We start from the raw sequence: 16,545 nt of genomic DNA, 5'->3' as shown, positions 1-16,545 counted from the left end.
GTGTCCTTGTTTTTTGTCAGACCTAGGTGGCAACCCTAGTAGGGAGTGGCTGCCATTTTGTTTTGAGGTTTGGGTTTTTTTGTGTGGTTTTTGTTAGGGAGTTAGGGTAGTACTGAGTGTTTGTTTTACATTTACATTTATGGAATTTGGCAGACACCCTTATCCAGAGCGACTTACAATTTTATCTAATTTTTATACAAGTGAGCAATTGAGGGTTAAGGGCCTTGCTCAGGAGCACCTCAGTCATGGCCTCAGGTCTGGGAATCAAACCCATGACCCTCCAGTCACAAGACCAGTTCCCTAACCACCAGGCCATGACTGCCTGTTTTCTGTTAGAGTAATTAGTGTTTCGTTTATTTTATAGTTCTGTTCTGTTTATGTTGGCCTACGGCACTCCTGAAGGTGAGACCAGTTACGTCTATATATATATATATATATATATATATATATATATATATATATATATATGTCTTTGTAAATACAATTTCTGTATAATACACATTTAACCACCCACTTCTGTAGTCCCATCATCACTAACATTTGCCCTGTTGTTCACCTTCATCCGTTACGGTCCTTACGCCTAGACAGTCCGTAACTTTATTTATTCTTTATATAATTGTATAAAATTGTTAGAAATTCTGCAATGAACAGTCAGAAGACAGAGTTGATCATCAGATTCTTAGTGTTTATTTGTGCACATGGAGAAATTTAAGATGTTTTTCTTAGCCAGAAAAAAGAGTCTAGTCCGTGTGGGGGAAAAGTCCAAGCAGAGACACAGGAAGGGAGGAGAGATGAGGAGAGTGATGGACGAGGCTTGAGAGGCCTCCAATCTGAGCTCGTTATGACCTCTGAGCTCATTATGACCTCCTAACCCTCACACTGCTTTGCAAAGGCACATGGTGCGAAAAACAATCACAAAATAAAACATATGAGAAGTTTTACAGCTTGTTGCTTCAGTGTGTATGACAACATCACAATAGCAAACCATTCAATCACTTTAAACAAGACTTTATTTATTGTAACATGAAGGAAAGTAGCTGGTATTAAGTGTGAAAGCACATGTTAACTGGAGGAAAAGCTAAATCATATATAAACACAAACATGCTTTTGTGTGATTGAGGTGTTTTGATATAATACAATATAATATTTGGTAAATAAAATGTTGTTATTCCATTCAGATGTAATCTCTATCCTCTCCCTCTGTTCAGATGTAGTCTCGTTCCTCTTCTTCTCTTCAGATGTAATGTCCTTCCTGTTCCTCTATTCAGATGTAGTCTCCTTCCTCTTCCTCTGTGAATCCACTTTTAACAGCTTTTTGAACGCTCTTCAACTCTTCAGGGGCAGCAGAGGGCAGAATTGCCAGCAGCTCTTTATCAATCTTCTCCAGTCTTGAGTGTGTCTTCCTTTCAAACTCAGCCTTGTTCTTTTGAACAAGTTGTAAAATGGCTTTTTGAGCTGCATCACAGTCATTCTGTAACTGCAGACGTTCCTGTATGAACTCTGGCTTTGACTTGTCCATGACCATAAGTTTCCCCAGTGAGCTGATCCGATCCATGAGGTGCTTGTCAGATACTTCAGTGTAGGTTGCTGAGATCATGTGGACCAGATTAGCAATGTTAGTGGCTTGAAAGGCCTGGCAGTAGAGTAGGTCTTTGGAGAAGAGCTTTCCATTATAGGACAGCGACTGAGTCTTCTCAGATGTAGAGACAAAATTTTTGAGAGTCACGGTCAGGCTGGTTTTCACAATGTTGGACACCATCTGAAAGAAGTGAACCATCTTCTCCCACTGCTCCTTCACTCTGCCCATGGCCTCCATACCTTTCACCAGCATCTTGATGGTGGTGTTAAAGTCAATCTCTTTAAGTTCACAGTTCCTCATGATGATCAAGATTTCAGTCAGTTCCTTTTGTTTTATCTCCATGTTCTCCACACTCTTCTCATAGATCTCTCTGGTCTTGTCTAGCTGAGCTCTGCTCTGCTCTATGCGGAACCGAGCGTTCTCTGAGGCTCTCTGTGAGAAAGTCTGCTTCTCAGATTTAGTTACTTCTTTATTCATCATGGGTGGTGTTGAGACCAGGGCAGGAGAATGGGTAACAGCTTTACTTTTGCTGTCAAATATGCGGGCTGATTCAGTCAGGTTTCTGATTTTGTTAATCAACTCTTTTGTTTTACCTTCTTCACACTTTCCACCTGGTGCATATTTTGAAAGCTTTTTACATATGTAAATGCCTTGTTCACATATCTCTTGGGCACTCTTCTTTGCTTCACATCGTGGGAGTTTTTCTAAACTGGCATTAATTATTTTCAATTGATGTGACAAGAAATCTGATTTTGGACATTTACTCTTCTGATCATACAGTTCATTCCAATTTATGTTCCCCTCCTGCACATACTGCTGAATCAGCTGTGCATTGGTCAGAATTTCTGCAGACTTGCTGTATATGTTTATTTCGTCGATTACATCTATGGTCTCATCCTGACCTCTTATGTTCCTCTTTGTTTGAGCTATTTCTTTTGAAGCCCTACACATTGTGGTTACTGGGTGAGCTATGAGAGATGTCAGTCCATTAACTAAACCTGTGAAACTCTCAGTCACAGCTCCCACAACATCCATCCCGATCATCTCCCATCCACTGGGAAGTGACCCCATTGCACTTTTGTACCTCTCATGTGCTTCATTCATTTGCCCTTCTATGGTTTTCACTGCTTTCTCAGAGCGCTTTAAAGCATCTTTTGATGACCCTTTCCTCATTTCATTCTCAATCTGTTTCTTCTTTATTTCTTCCAGTTCCTCTCCATAAAAGTGCTCTGCATTGACACATGCTTCCAGCAACTCTTGGATTATGTTGATGACCTCACTGAACTTCTGTTCTGTTGCAGAAGCCAGAGTAAAGCACTCATCTGCAATGACACGAATGTTCTCCAGCTGGTCAGGCAGGTGGGCTTGAACAACCTCATCATCACCTTGGAACAGAATCTTCACAGCATTCTTCATGTAATCTGGGACAGTGAAGGTGTGGAGTTGAATCTGATCCATGTTCTTATGGGCTTTATTGAACGCCCACCAGCCAGAGTTACACACCTGCATGAGGCAAGCACGAAAGGACTCTGGGTATTTGATGTACTGGTAGCCTCCCTTGGGTGGGTTTTTGTTGAAGGAGAAATCAGTTTGTGAAGAGATGAAGACCAGCTCTCCCATGATGGCTCTGGAGAGTGGTGCAGGAGTCAGGTACCCCTCCCAGTTGGCATAGGGCTGCATTAGAAGCTTGGTTTGGTTTCTCATCTCCTCAGCTGTGGTGAGGCTTTGATTGATCTTTGCAATTTGAGAATCCATTATTTCGCTTTGTTCCTTCTAAAATATGGGGAAAAGAGAAGATATGGTAGAACGCTACAAAAACTATTGAATCTTTTAATACTTATTGAGAGGTTACAAAATGAAACCATTAATAGAACTACCAAACCCTCGTCTTTAGACAGACTCCCTACTAGACTCCCAACTTATGTCAAATGACATAAGTCTCTTGCTCTCTTGGTAGGTGTGATTAGCCCTTCTTACCTCCAGTGTTATGTAAATGAGGCATGTGTCAGCTGTGGGTGTGTAACGTTGCAGAAGCAACGGAGCGAGGAGACGGACACAATCGCTGAGAGGAGCGAGATTTATTAAAGGGAATACCATACTCGTCGTCAGAAAGCCAGGCAGGGTCGATCACAGGAGGGCAGTCCGAATAACAGAGGTACACAGGCATAATGGGACAGGGAACTTAAACACGACGGGGAGACACGGAGCAGGCAAAACAACACGGAAAACAGAAACACAGCGTAAACTCACGAATGCACGTACTGACGGGATGAACAAACCAACTGATAGACAAAATCACGGATGACACGACTGGGGAATGACGGGACTTATATACATAGAAACAAACTAGGGACAGGTGATGACAATGACACAGGGGCGTGGTAACACACGAGGAATCAAAATAAACGAGCAGGGCGCGACAAACAGGCAGGGAACACGGACATGAGGGAACCCAGAGTGACAGCTACGAGAGGGGGCGTTGCCCTACGTGACATAACCCCCCCTCAAAGCGTGCCACTCCGGGGCACGCAAGGGCAGACAGGACAGGGACAGCGGACACAGGACAGACCGGAGGGACAGGACCAGACAAAATAGGACGAGGGACCTGGGACACGGCATGACACGGGACACAGGGAGACCGGATAGGGCCAGGGCGAGGCACAGGAGCAGGGCTGGACAGGACAGGACCGGGGACAGACACTGGAGCGGGGCCAGGGGACAGGGCAGAGGTAAACACTGAGGCAAACACGGCCTGGACGACGGAGACTGGGACAGGAACGAAGTGGGTCACAATCTGGGGAACAGACACGGGAACCGGGACAGAGAGGACACCACTGGAACCAGACACAGGGACGGGCACAAGGACACGAACAGGCACACACACAGGGACTGGGACCAACACAAAACCAGGGACAGAACATGGGAGCAAGGGGAACATGGGCAAAGAGACAGGGGCACATGGCAGAGCAGGGGGCACAAAGGGTCCAGGCCCAATAGAGGGCAGCACAGTCTCTGGGGACACAGGCGCGGCCGGGCGGCGGGCAGCGGGAACAGGCGCGGCCGGGCGGCGGGCAGCGGGAACAGGCAGGGTCCGCTGGCGGGCAGCGGGAACAGGCAGGGTCCGCTGGCGGGCAGCGGGAACAGGCAGGGTCCGCTGGCGGGCAGCGGGAACAGGAGCCGGCGTGGACGACCCCTCCAGGGTCGCGGGGACAGGAACCGGCGTGGACGACCCCTCCAGGGTCGCGGGGACAGGAACCGGTGTGGACGACCCCTCCAGGGTCGCGGGGACAGGAACCGGCGTGGACGACCCCTCCAGGGTCGCGGGGACAGGAACAGGCACGAACTGCCGACGGGCAGCGGGGACAGGAACAGGCACGAACTGCCGACGGGCAGCGGGGACAGGAACAGGTACGAACTGCCTACGGGCAGCGGGGACAGGAATCCGAGGTGAGGAGATGCACTCGGGGGGCGGAGCCACCAAGCAGACGTTCTCGGGGGGCGGAACCGCCATGCCGACGTCCTCGGGGGGCGGAACCGCCATGCCGACGTCCTCGGGGGGCGGAACCGCCATGCCGACGTCCTCGGGGGGCGGAACCGCCAAGCCAACGTCCTCGGGGGGCGGAGCCACTAAGCCGACGTCCTCGGGGGGCGGAGCCACCATACTGACGTCATCGGGGGGTGTGTCCGCCAAGCCGACGTCCTCGGGGGGCGGAGCCACTATACTGACGTCATCGGGGGGCGTGTCCGCCAAGCCGACGTCCTCGGGGGGCGGAGCCACTATACTGACATCATCGGGGGGCGTGTCCGCCAAGCCGACGTCCTCGGGGGGCGGAGCCACCATACTGACGTCATCGGGGGGCGTGTCCGCCAAGCCGACGTGGCTTGTACTCCCCCCCAAAAAATACATGGGGGTGTCCTGTGGAGTAGCCGGCGGGATCAGCGGTGTTAGGTCCTCCTCCTCAGTGTCCGGGTTGAGCCTGGAAGAACACACAGACACACACGCCCCTCGGTGGCTCTCTCTGCGATGGCTCCGCCTCCTCTGAGGCGTCGGGAGCTCGCAGCAGCCATTGAGAGCCGACCGAGGGGTAAGCAAAAGCTCGTCTGTGCATTCCCTCCGTCTGCCCGCTGCTTGTACCACAGGTTGCTCACCCCTGTGGCGTTCGTCAAGCAGGGCAGACTCACAGCGCTCAAAAGGAGTCTCGCCGCGAAAGCCAGTAGTGGGAGACTGCGCTTTCTTCGGTCTGCGACGAGACTTCCTTGTTCCCACAGCGCCAGGGGTATTCCTGTCTCCGGCTCGTTCGCGCTGTAACACATGAGAGTTAAACTGCACGGAAGCAGCCAACAACTCGTTACAGCGACTAAACTCACCGGAGTCTCGCTCTCTCGCTGTGTCCTCGTAAGATCCGTGATTATGTAACGTTGCAGAAGCAACGGAGCGAGGAGACGGACACAATCGCTGAGAGGAGCGAGATTTATTAAAGGGAATACCATACTCGTCGTCAGAAAGCCAGGCAGGGTCGATCACAGGAGGGCAGTCCGAATAACAGAGGTACACAGGCATAATGGGACAGGGAACTTAAACACGACGGGGAGACACGGAGCAGGCAAAACAACACGGAAAACAGAAACACAGCGTAAACTCACGAATGCACGTACTGATGGGATGAACAAACCAACTGATAGACAAAATCACGGATGACACGACTGGGGAATGACGGGACTTATATACATAGAAACAAACTAGGGACAGGTGATGACAATGACACAGGGGCGTGGTAACACACGAGGAATCAAAATAAACGAGCAGGGCGGGACAAACAGGCAGGGAACACGGACATGAGGGAACCCAGAGTGACAGCTACGAGAGGGGGCGTTGCCCTACGTGACAGGGTGGTTGCTGTTGACACACCTTTGGCTGCCTCATGAGACTGCAAGCTCTCTTGCATCTCTTGCAAGAAGTCTGCTCATCTCAGGATATGTTTGAGATTTGATTTGAGAAAGGTTGAAATAATGTGAAATTGACACAAACATAATATTTGAATTATAGTGGCATATTGAATATTTAAAATAGCTCTGATTTTTGTTTTTTATTTGAAATAGTTTTTGTCTTTTGAAAAACTGCCACTAGGTAAAGATATGCAGGGTTTCCCCCAGGATTTCCTTGAAGGTGCGGTGGCAGGACCCCCCGGTTGGGAACCGATAATTTATATCACGTTAATGATATCACGATATAACACAATTACACATGTTTCCAGTTATTTTCTTTATTTCCAACACATTCAGTGGCACATCTGGCAGGCTGGCTCAGAGCATTTAATCCTCCTGGATTTTTTAAAGAACAGCTCTAAGGCCTTCTGGTATGGGAACTCAAGGACTGAAGGTCCATTAATACTGATGCGCATGCACGCAGCCAGGTGCTCCCCCTGTAGCCTGTTTCTCAGGTCTGTCTTCACCTATTATGAATACATACATGAAGGCTTCATCAATGAAATGCCCAATGTTACGGAGTGTGTATTTTATTATAAAAAATTAAAGTGATACTTACCCTATTCATCGTAGAGAAATCTCTCTCACAATTAACACTGGAGACAGGCACCGTCAAGGCTATTGCTGCCAACTTACTTAATGAGGGGTATAGCTGGGGCCACTCCTCATGCTGAGATGCCAGCTTTGTAAGAATGTGGAGCTGATCCATATCCTGAGAGAGAGAGAGAGAGAGAGAGATCGATCATTACCCTTACATTGTGAATACTGGAGGATTTTGTCAAGTAGGGCAACTAGGCATTTTCATCTCATCTACCTGAAAAGCTCCAACAACCAAGTGGTGTTTGAATGATTCCCATTCCTGGAGAACCACATGTTCTGGTTGTTGAGGTAGGAATTTTTGTGAAAGTATTTGGAGGTTTGAGGTGCAATTTTCCAAATCTGAAGGTGCTGCTCCAAAGATGTGGAAGGCACCCAGTATGTCTAGGTTCTCAAACCTTCTGTCCAGGTTGTTGAGCAGGCCATCTAGATAAGGATCCATCACCTAAATATGAAAGGAAATTACCATTTTGTTGAGTTCTGAGTCCGTCTCATCTGAAGTGAATCGATTTAATAAGAACGCCTTATTTACAAATGTTGATTGGTTGATTTGAAACCAGAAAAATAGGACCTGTCTCTGGAATCGTGACCAGAAGTCATCACCGCCCTCAAGGCTGACCCTGCCTCTCCTATCTCTCTCCTCCTCATGGCTTGCAATATCAAAGCCTCCCAAACCAGCAGGATCGTGCAGGTTGCTGTGGAACTCGGCCAGACATGACCCAGGGGGCTGCTGATTCCCAGCCTCTTTTATTGCCCTTATGGCGGCCATTGCAACTGGAACCTGAGAAAATAGAATATTCCATCTACCAATAGCAGTATCTGTGAAGCCTAGCACTTGCTTTATTACATAAAATGGTTATTAAAATTATTACCTGCTCTTTAATTGCCAAAAAGTTGACCATTTCTTTTTGGAATACCTTTGACAGGCGGGCTAAGTGGGGCAACACATCGGCCTGGAGGTGCAGTGCTGCCACAAACCTGAAGGTGGAGCAAAACGCATACAGCCCCTTGGCTGTAGGGCACTTATTCACCTTGACCTCCTCAGCCAATGCGGATAGTACAGACGGCAGGTTCCGCTGAAGGCTCTGTATGGCCAGGTGCTGAGAGAGCCACCGTGTGTCTTTCACTTCCTGATTATATTAAAATGTTAAAGGTTACATATTTATGCTGTAGACAAATGTAACCATGTTGACATTGTGTTTTTATTTTCTCCCTCACCGTAACTTTCAAGTCTTTCAGGCCTAAAAGGCCACTGGCAGCTGACAGAACTTCAGTTCTATTCGCACTGTTGTGAAAGTACAAGTGGAGCTGCTGCAAATGGTCCCTAAAAGTTGCCATGTACTGCACTCCCATTGTGGCATCGCGGCAGGCCAGAGCCAACCGGTGAGCTGCACAGGCAACATGGACAACCCAAGGGTAGTCGTCCTGCAGCAGCTTTGCCACCCCATTCTGTCTCCCTATCCAATACAAGTAGAGAGAGTAAATCATGGCATGCAACAGTTATGACTGATGTTCATACGTGCTCATTTTGGACACAGAGACTCATTGTTATACTTCCACCTACATTTTTCACAATTATTTCTTTAATTGTGTAAGATTGTTCTGTATTCTAGATAGCTGGAACTTACCAGTCATTACAGCAGCGCCATCCGTGCCTAGGCCATACAATTGGGCAGTTGGAATGTACTTTTTGTGCAGCACATCCTTAACAGCTCTCACAATTGTGACAGCCTTTCCATCTGGGACCCTAACAATGTCTAGGAACTGACTGAACAGCTGTCCCTCTTTGTCTGCATACCTGGGAATATTTGCAAACAATATCAGTAGCAGTAGCTATTTTATCTTACTAATTTTCTGTCAATAATTAATTCCTCCCTAATTCAGCCCTCCCTGAAAAAGACTACCTTATGTGCAGATCCAATTGTCTTGTCACAGATACATCTGTACTTTCATCCAGCTCCAGTCCAATAGCCATACTGGTCTGGATTTCCTGCAGAATGGGCTCTTCAACCACTGACGCCAAAATCTCTAACATCTCATCAATAATGTGGTGAGAACGGTAATTGGCGTTTTTCCCTATCTATATTGTGAGAGTAGAATGTTTTGAAGATAGAGAAGGTTACTACAAGTATAATTTGCCTATAGAGTATGTGGATTAACAAAGTCCAAAATAAGTCACCTTTAACTTCTTGAAGTAATCACATCCCAACAATTCCGCAAGATCTAGAAGATCTGCGTAGTTGGTGTGATGTGCTTGTTCTTTCTTCACAAGATGGTACAAGCATTTAAATCCACCAATGACAGCCTCATGCTCCAGAATAACATTTGGCTCAAATGCAGCGAGAACTGAGGAACCTGCACACAATTTAACTGTCAATATTGCAATTCTGCACGGACATGGAAAGAAGGAAAAATTAGGGATATCATAACAGTGGCATTGCCTTGTGCGAGCGCTGCATGACACTGCACACTCCGCTTGTGGTGCTCTGACCCCATGTGCCTGTCTAAATGGTCAGACCTGTAGACGAAGCACCCCACTTCAATAAATGGTCTTTTAGTTTGGCCAGTTTTTGACGTTTGCTTATGTTTGCGACATAGACGACAGAACATCCCTGTAGGTAAACAGCAGTGATATTCTTATTGCTACTAACATAAATGAATGAAGGAATTTGTTCTATTAAAGTATCCACACAGGTTTAAGTCAAGTGGACTCCAGTAAATTCAGCATTATCGGCAGCAGCAACAAGAAGCAGCAAAATACAACACAATACTTGCCATGATCAGTGTTATAAAGCCATGTTTTGAATCTAGGCTTGTCAACCCATGTTGTGTCCCAGCCTGAGGCCCTGTGTTTGCCTGTCTTTTGATTTTGGTTGGTTGGTTTGCTCTTTTCCCTCTCTTCTCTCTGCACATCTGATTCTGCTCTTGACTCTCCTTGTTCTAGGCTGCATTCTCCGCCTCCACTACTGCTACTACCTGCCTAAAATGTTCATTTCAAAACATTACATGGTGAAATGGGATGACAAATTATATTTACTGTTAACAGTAGGCCTACTTCACATAAGATACAATGTGTGATTACTATGACTACTGTTACTGAGTGGTACTGTTGTGTAAGTGTTCATCATTTGAAGACATTTAGCAAAAGGGGAAGGTGTTTATAATTTCAATTAAGATGGACATGGTGAAATGAAAGTTGGGAATTTTTACAGCACGCATACTATTAAATGATTTATCCCCGCCATTATCACTGCGCTGGCTATAATGACGTGATTAAGCAGGGTAGCGCAAAGTAGACATAAATGCGGTCAACAAGCCAAACAAGAGAAGGCGGTGCTGAAAGGCAATACGCGTGCGCACACACACACACACATCATTGATTTTAATCAGTCTTATTTTTAACGGCTGTGTTATATGGAGTCAAATTAGGGTCTTTAATGGTGACGAAAAAAAAATAATATCGCAAATATAAGATTAGCATTATGCATTTTACGTTCCTAATTTGTTTCTGCAATACTTTCCCTCTTTTGCGTTTCTTTCTTTTCTTTGCGTTTCATATTTTATGTTGCTGCTTTTTTTTGCAATACTTTCTCCCTTTTGCGTTTCTTTCGTTTGCGCGTCACTGCTTTTCTTTGCGTCTCGCATTTTACGTTCATAATTTTTTTTTTGCGTTTCTCTCTTTTCTTTGCTCCGGTTTTACCCTCTGTGTGGGGCGGGGAAAGAGGCGTGGCCAAGAGCGAAAGGCGTGCTGTGAACGTTCAGGGTCATCAGTTGAACCGTCACACAGCGCGGCAATTTGGTTACATGGCAGACGGTCGCCCAGCTGGACCACAGGTATATGCGTGCAGACATAGACATCAGGTGCTAAAGCACCACCAACTCTGCCCTTTATCAATGAAAGTGCCCTTTTAAAACTTCGTTTAAAAATATATACATTATTATTATTATTATCATTTTACTGAGGTCGGTTTGAAATGATCTTTTGAAAACCTGAGCGAATAAAAACAATGCCCTGAAATGCGCCACCACCTCGCACACACCCGACCTCTCTCTTCCTTTAACACCAGATGCGCTGCAGCAGCAGTTCAGTGAGTGGAAGGAAGCTGAACTGACGCTGAACGTTCACAGCACGCCTTTCGCTCTTGGCCACGCCTCTTTCCCCGCCCCCACACAGAGGGTAAAACCGGAGCAAAGAAAAAAGAGAAGCGAAAAATTATGAACGTAAAATGCGAGGCAAAGAAAAGCAGTGACGTGCAAACAAAAGAAAGAAACGCAAAAGGGAGAAAGTATTGCAAAAAAAAGCAGCAACATAAAATGTGAAACGCAAAGAAAAGAAAGAAACGCAAAAGAGGGAAAGTATTGCAGAAACAAATTAGGAACGTAAAATGCAAAATGCTAATCTTATATTTGCGATATTATTATTCTTTCGTCACCATTAAAGACCCTAATTTGACTCCATAGTGTTAGGGCTATGTTTGGTCTGAAACAGACGTCAGTCTCGGGTTATATTTGAACCAAAATCAGACGGATGAAACACAGCCCAATTTTCAACGTCTGTTTTTGGGCTAGACGCAGGCCATGACGGGCCGACCAGATTTAGCCCAAAAAACAACGTCCATAGGACGTCTGGTGCTTGGTGGGGTAGGCTTACCTGTTCAGTTTCTTCATCTGGCTCTTTTCTTTTTTTGGCGAAGTATTTCAGCAAACTCATCTGAAAGAGGATGCGTTGACGTTAGGAATCGAAAATTTTCGCCGAATATGTTTCTTTTCTGAAAGGAAATACAGCTAAACTGATATAACCCTTGAACAATGTTCAAAAACTTGTTCACAAATATAAAAAAACATAATTTCAACGCCACATACCTCGGATTCAGTTGTCCAGTTTGATAGCCGGTGTCCTGTCGAGATGAGCTCCTTTTCGCTACTGATCAAATTCCAGTGTCAGAAACGAGAGAGGGCGGGGCAACGCTGATCAAGCGCGGGAAAGGCAGACGAATGCTTTGACTTGGCCAATTACACTATAAAAAGCCGGGCTCCGAATTTTCACGAAGGGTGGCGGGGAAGAACGAAGGCGTGGCGGACCGCCGCACTGAAATGAACGTGGCGGAAACCCTGATATGTTTACATAAATTTATACAAAAAACCCTGAGCTACTTGAAATAGAATAATTATCTTCACCCCCCACCCCATCTTTGGAGGTCAAATATATTTTAATGTAAGGATCAGAAAACAACAATTCTGTACCACCACCCTCACCACAGAGAGAGTAGCCTGTTCAGCCATACCAGTCTTATGAAAATGAGGCCATTACATTGATCCTAAATGTAGGAGTACTGTGTGTGTTTATATGGGGGAGGGGTGGAAGTGGGAATATGCAGGTCCAGAAGAAATGGTCCTCTGGAACAAGGTGAAGGTGAATTGGTGAAGCCACCCCCCACACAAAAAAATTTATATTCAAGTTAGCTTTATTGGTATATAGGTGTATATATAAATACACCTATAAATAATCTGCACACACCTGGCACTGCCACATCATCTCCTTTCTGCACTTTCCACATGTGAACCTATCACAAGACACACAACGATTAGTGGCACGGTTACTCTTGCAACCACGCCTGACCTGGCACAATGCCCTTTTCCCTGTGTCAGGTGTGGGTGGTTGCTGCTGCTGAGCCTTTTCCTTGGCCACCTCCTTGGCTGCCACATGAACCTGTGCAAGCTCTTCTGTGAGGTTCACCAAGAACTCCGACCATCTCTCCTTTACCCCAGTGCATGCTTGAAAAAGCACATAGGCATTCAGTGCTGCAATGTCAATCATATTATAAAACACAGTGACTGGCAAACGCCGTGTTCCGCAACGTACACTGTACTTTCGTACCATCTGGTCCATTATATCCACACCACATTTTAGGGTGTTGTAGTCAGTGATTGTGTTGGGCTTTTTTTTCTGTGTGTCCCCAGTCTCCACCGTACTGTGCATGCTACTGAGGATGCATACAGTCTTTCTTCGTTTGGGTGCGTAAACGGTCAGCGTAAACGGACGAATTCTGTTTACTGTGCCAAGGAGGGTGGTCTTCCGGCCCAGCAATCGTTTTGCTAGTGACAGTGAGGTGAAAAAATTGTCTGTGGTAACAGCTCTACGTTTGTCCATAAATGGTTCCATGAGCTTCATCACCACATTTTCTGATAGTCTTTCCCCTGTGGGACGACTGGAGTCTTTTCCAAGGTATGGGATGATGTTGGATACGTACTTGGTTTTCAGGTCACATGCCACCCAGAACTTTATCCCAAACTTGTCAGGTTTTGTGGCTATGTACTGAAGAAAACAGCAACGGAAAAAGTTGTTCATCTATGGTGATATGCCCAGGCATGAAAATGGGTCAGGGGTTAAAAAGGTGAGAAGACCGGGGGGCGGGGCATGTGACGTCATGGGGATACGGCGAAGGGGCGTTGACATGTGGGGGGGGGGCGTTGACATGTGATGTCATGGGTATACGGCGACGGGGGGGGGGGGGGGGGGGGGGGGGGGGGGTTGGCTGCTGGTGTACGGGGATACAGCGACAGGTGATGCCAAATATTACGGAGTCCGTAAGGTGACATCATGTAAAAAATATAATAACGCGTGGCCACGACTTACTAACGCGTGCGAACGAGATAATTAACGCGTGCAAACAAGATAATTAAGTATTACTTTATATAAAGCCAGGTTTACCTTCCTTGGGCAGTCAGTTCGCGAACATCCCTGGGATCTGCTTGCTTTGCTGTGAAAAAATAAACTTTGTTGCCGCGTGTGAAAGGCGACATTAGTATCTCGTTCCCATGCGTTATTAAGTCGTGGCCACGCGTTATTAATTTTTTTACATGATGTCACCTTACGGGCTCCGTAAAATATAGTAAAATCCATAAAAACATTTTTTTTTACTGTCATGTCAATGGATTCAATGTATGAAGCCAGATCCTTAAACGCGAGAGGCCGCTTTCGTCATTACAGATGGCTCAGTCAAAACCATTACGTCTTAATGAACCAATAAATACATCAGCGGCGAAAATGAGTGTAAAAATACCAGGTTCACGTGTTTTTATTTTCTAACATGGGCTAAAGCACAGGGTAGACTCAAACGACAAGCGCGAATGTGATCCTCACACGTGCCTGGATTCACCAGTTACAACTACAGACACACTAGAAAAAAATCTTGATTCTTATTTTATGTCACCGTTAACTACACGGGGTTGACGCGAACTTAATAGGCCTACCTATTTATCACAAGAGCTTGTGGCTAGATCTGACAGTGTTCAACGCTGTAGCGAACGGCAGTAACTTTGTTTTACCGCAAAATATGAAAACGATTGAAACCATTAATAACCCAATTAAATCCACTGCGAAATGTACGATCTGGTAAATGTAGTGGTACATGTACGAAGCTGCTGGCCACTGTCATTTAAATTGCCGATTTCGGAAGTGCTCTGTTTGCTTATTAAGTCAATATGATAATTAATACATATAATCTCCCGACCCCCCCCCCCCCAAAAAAAAAACAAAAAACTCATCGGATCTACACGATTCACGTAGGTCACCCTTTTCAACTTCAAAACGGCGAATTTCGCCGAAAGGTGACAGATTTTCATGCCTGTATGCCTTCCTGGGTTGTACGAAGTGATGCAGTTGCCAATGAAAGATTTCCAAACATTAGAAATTGCAGCAAACCGGTCAGTTGCAGCTCGTTCATGGCGTGTGTCCTTGTCGTCAAAGCGTAGGTGCCGCATGATGTCCTGAAAGCGGTTTCGCGACATTATCTTCATGATGGAGGGCACTCCCAGTTTTGCAGACCATGAGTCATGCACCGCTGGAAGGCGGACAACCCCTCGCAGGATGAGGATGGCAATGAACGCCATTAGTTCAGGGAGGGCCATGAACCAGTTTTCATGCTGTGTCTGGCGTGCATGCTGGACAGTGCACTCCTGTATGGTCTGAAGTATGTCCAAAGAAATGAAACGACTAGTCACTTTCCTTCTGGCAAAAGCAGTTGGCTCTCCGTTCATGGGATGGCGTTCAGCTGGGCTGTGATGTCTTCCAATCTGTTCCTCACGCCAGACTGTGTTCTAAACATGGTTTTTAAATGTCTTCATGGTCTTGCTCCTCTTTACCTCAGTGAAATGATGGTTAGATATGTTCCAGTCAGGTCTCTCAGGTCTTCAAACAGTAATCTACTGGTGATTCCTAAAAGCCGATTGGCCACTATGGCCCAAAGCTCTGGAACTCTCTTCCTGAAGAGCTCAGAGTCTTTTCATCCATTCACAGCTTTAAGAACAGTCTCAAAACCTTCCTGTTTAGATCTGCTTTTAGTTAAGCAACCCTAAATCTGTTCCATCTAATTTACTTTATTCACTTTATTACATTATTTTATTGTTTGTGTCCTTTTTATCCTTAATTTCTTAATATTTTCCTTTCATCTTCTTATATTTGCTTCCTTTTAAATGTTTCTTTTTATATATTTTTATTTATTCTGTAAAGCACTTTGTTGAATGAGTTGAATGTATGTATGAAATGTGCTATACAAATAATAATAATAATAATTACTATTATTATTATTTTGACATAATATTTATTTGATATATGACTATTAACTACACTACACTTTGCTACACTACACTTTGCTACACACTTGAATCAAAACCTACATCCGAACCTAGTACACGTTTTTATTTAGTAGTGCGAAAAAGAAAAACGTTTTCCTTTTAAATTGGAATAAAGTCATGCTATACTACATAACTCCAGTGTGAAGGTGAATCATAACATAACCACCCGAAAGTAATCGCGAACTTCATGTCCGCATGGGCTCTTCTCGGCCATTCACATTCTGCGATGGTTCGATTTTTGGATATTGACCAAAGACTACGCCGTGACACGAGCTGAATTAAAGTGCATACAACAAATAGCGCTAAATATTTACTTACTTTAACAGTCGAGGTGATGCGAACGAATGAACTAGGTTGCCTTTGTTTGAACTACACTAGGACACATCGGAGCGGTATATATAATACGGAGCAGTAGCGTCTCCTCCCCCAAATTCTCCCTGGAAATTTATCTCTGCTATTGGAACAAGTGTACGTAGTAGCGTACATTTGAATGTTTTACATTGGAGCATAATATTGAAACGTATATTCTCTGTCTTTGCAGGTCTTGGTGGACCTTTCAGAGCACAGAGGAAACGTATAAAGCTGCATAACGTTTGGAAGTGTGAGATGACTAAAGTAAGGCTGAGGAAGACAAAATGAGAAGCAGAGATCTTAATCTCCTCTACTGGAAGCACCAGCAATATTCTATACCATGAGGGAGAAGAGCTGAACACTGGACATCCTGGGTGAAACATATTTATACCCTG

The 16,545-nt window shown here is 45.5% G+C and overlaps 2 protein-coding genes across 2 annotated transcripts; both read right to left on the bottom strand.

Annotated features, from left to right (window-relative positions):
- Nucleotides 1-992: 992 nt before the first annotated feature.
- Nucleotides 993-16,163, bottom strand: LOC143517756 (uncharacterized). Its single transcript, XM_077010548.1, has 2 exons — nt 16,118-16,163; nt 993-3,352 (listed from the first exon to the last, which is right to left on the bottom strand). Exon 2 carries the CDS (start codon nt 3,332-3,334, stop codon nt 1,265-1,267), a length of 2,070 nt encoding a protein of 689 aa, XP_076866663.1. The 5' UTR covers nt 3,335-3,352; nt 16,118-16,163; the 3' UTR covers nt 993-1,264.
- Nucleotides 6,725-9,903, bottom strand: LOC143517755 (zinc finger protein 862-like). Its single transcript, XM_077010547.1, has 8 exons — nt 9,342-9,903; nt 9,067-9,242; nt 8,791-8,960; nt 8,381-8,619; nt 8,035-8,292; nt 7,734-7,943; nt 7,561-7,607; nt 6,725-7,277 (listed from the first exon to the last, which is right to left on the bottom strand). The coding sequence occupies exons 2-8, from the start codon at nt 9,195-9,197 to the stop codon at nt 7,202-7,204; spliced, it is 1,131 nt and encodes a 376-aa protein (XP_076866662.1). The 5' UTR covers nt 9,198-9,242; nt 9,342-9,903; the 3' UTR covers nt 6,725-7,201.
- Nucleotides 16,164-16,545: the final 382 nt, after the last annotated feature.

The sequence above is a fragment of the Brachyhypopomus gauderio genome, chromosome 6, assembly GCF_052324685.1.
Source record: "Brachyhypopomus gauderio isolate BG-103 chromosome 6, BGAUD_0.2, whole genome shotgun sequence".
Classification (NCBI taxonomy): Eukaryota; Metazoa; Chordata; class Actinopteri; order Gymnotiformes; family Hypopomidae; genus Brachyhypopomus; species Brachyhypopomus gauderio.
The sequence above is the reverse complement of the archived record's forward strand: the minus strand, read 5'-3'. Positions and strand labels throughout refer to the sequence as shown.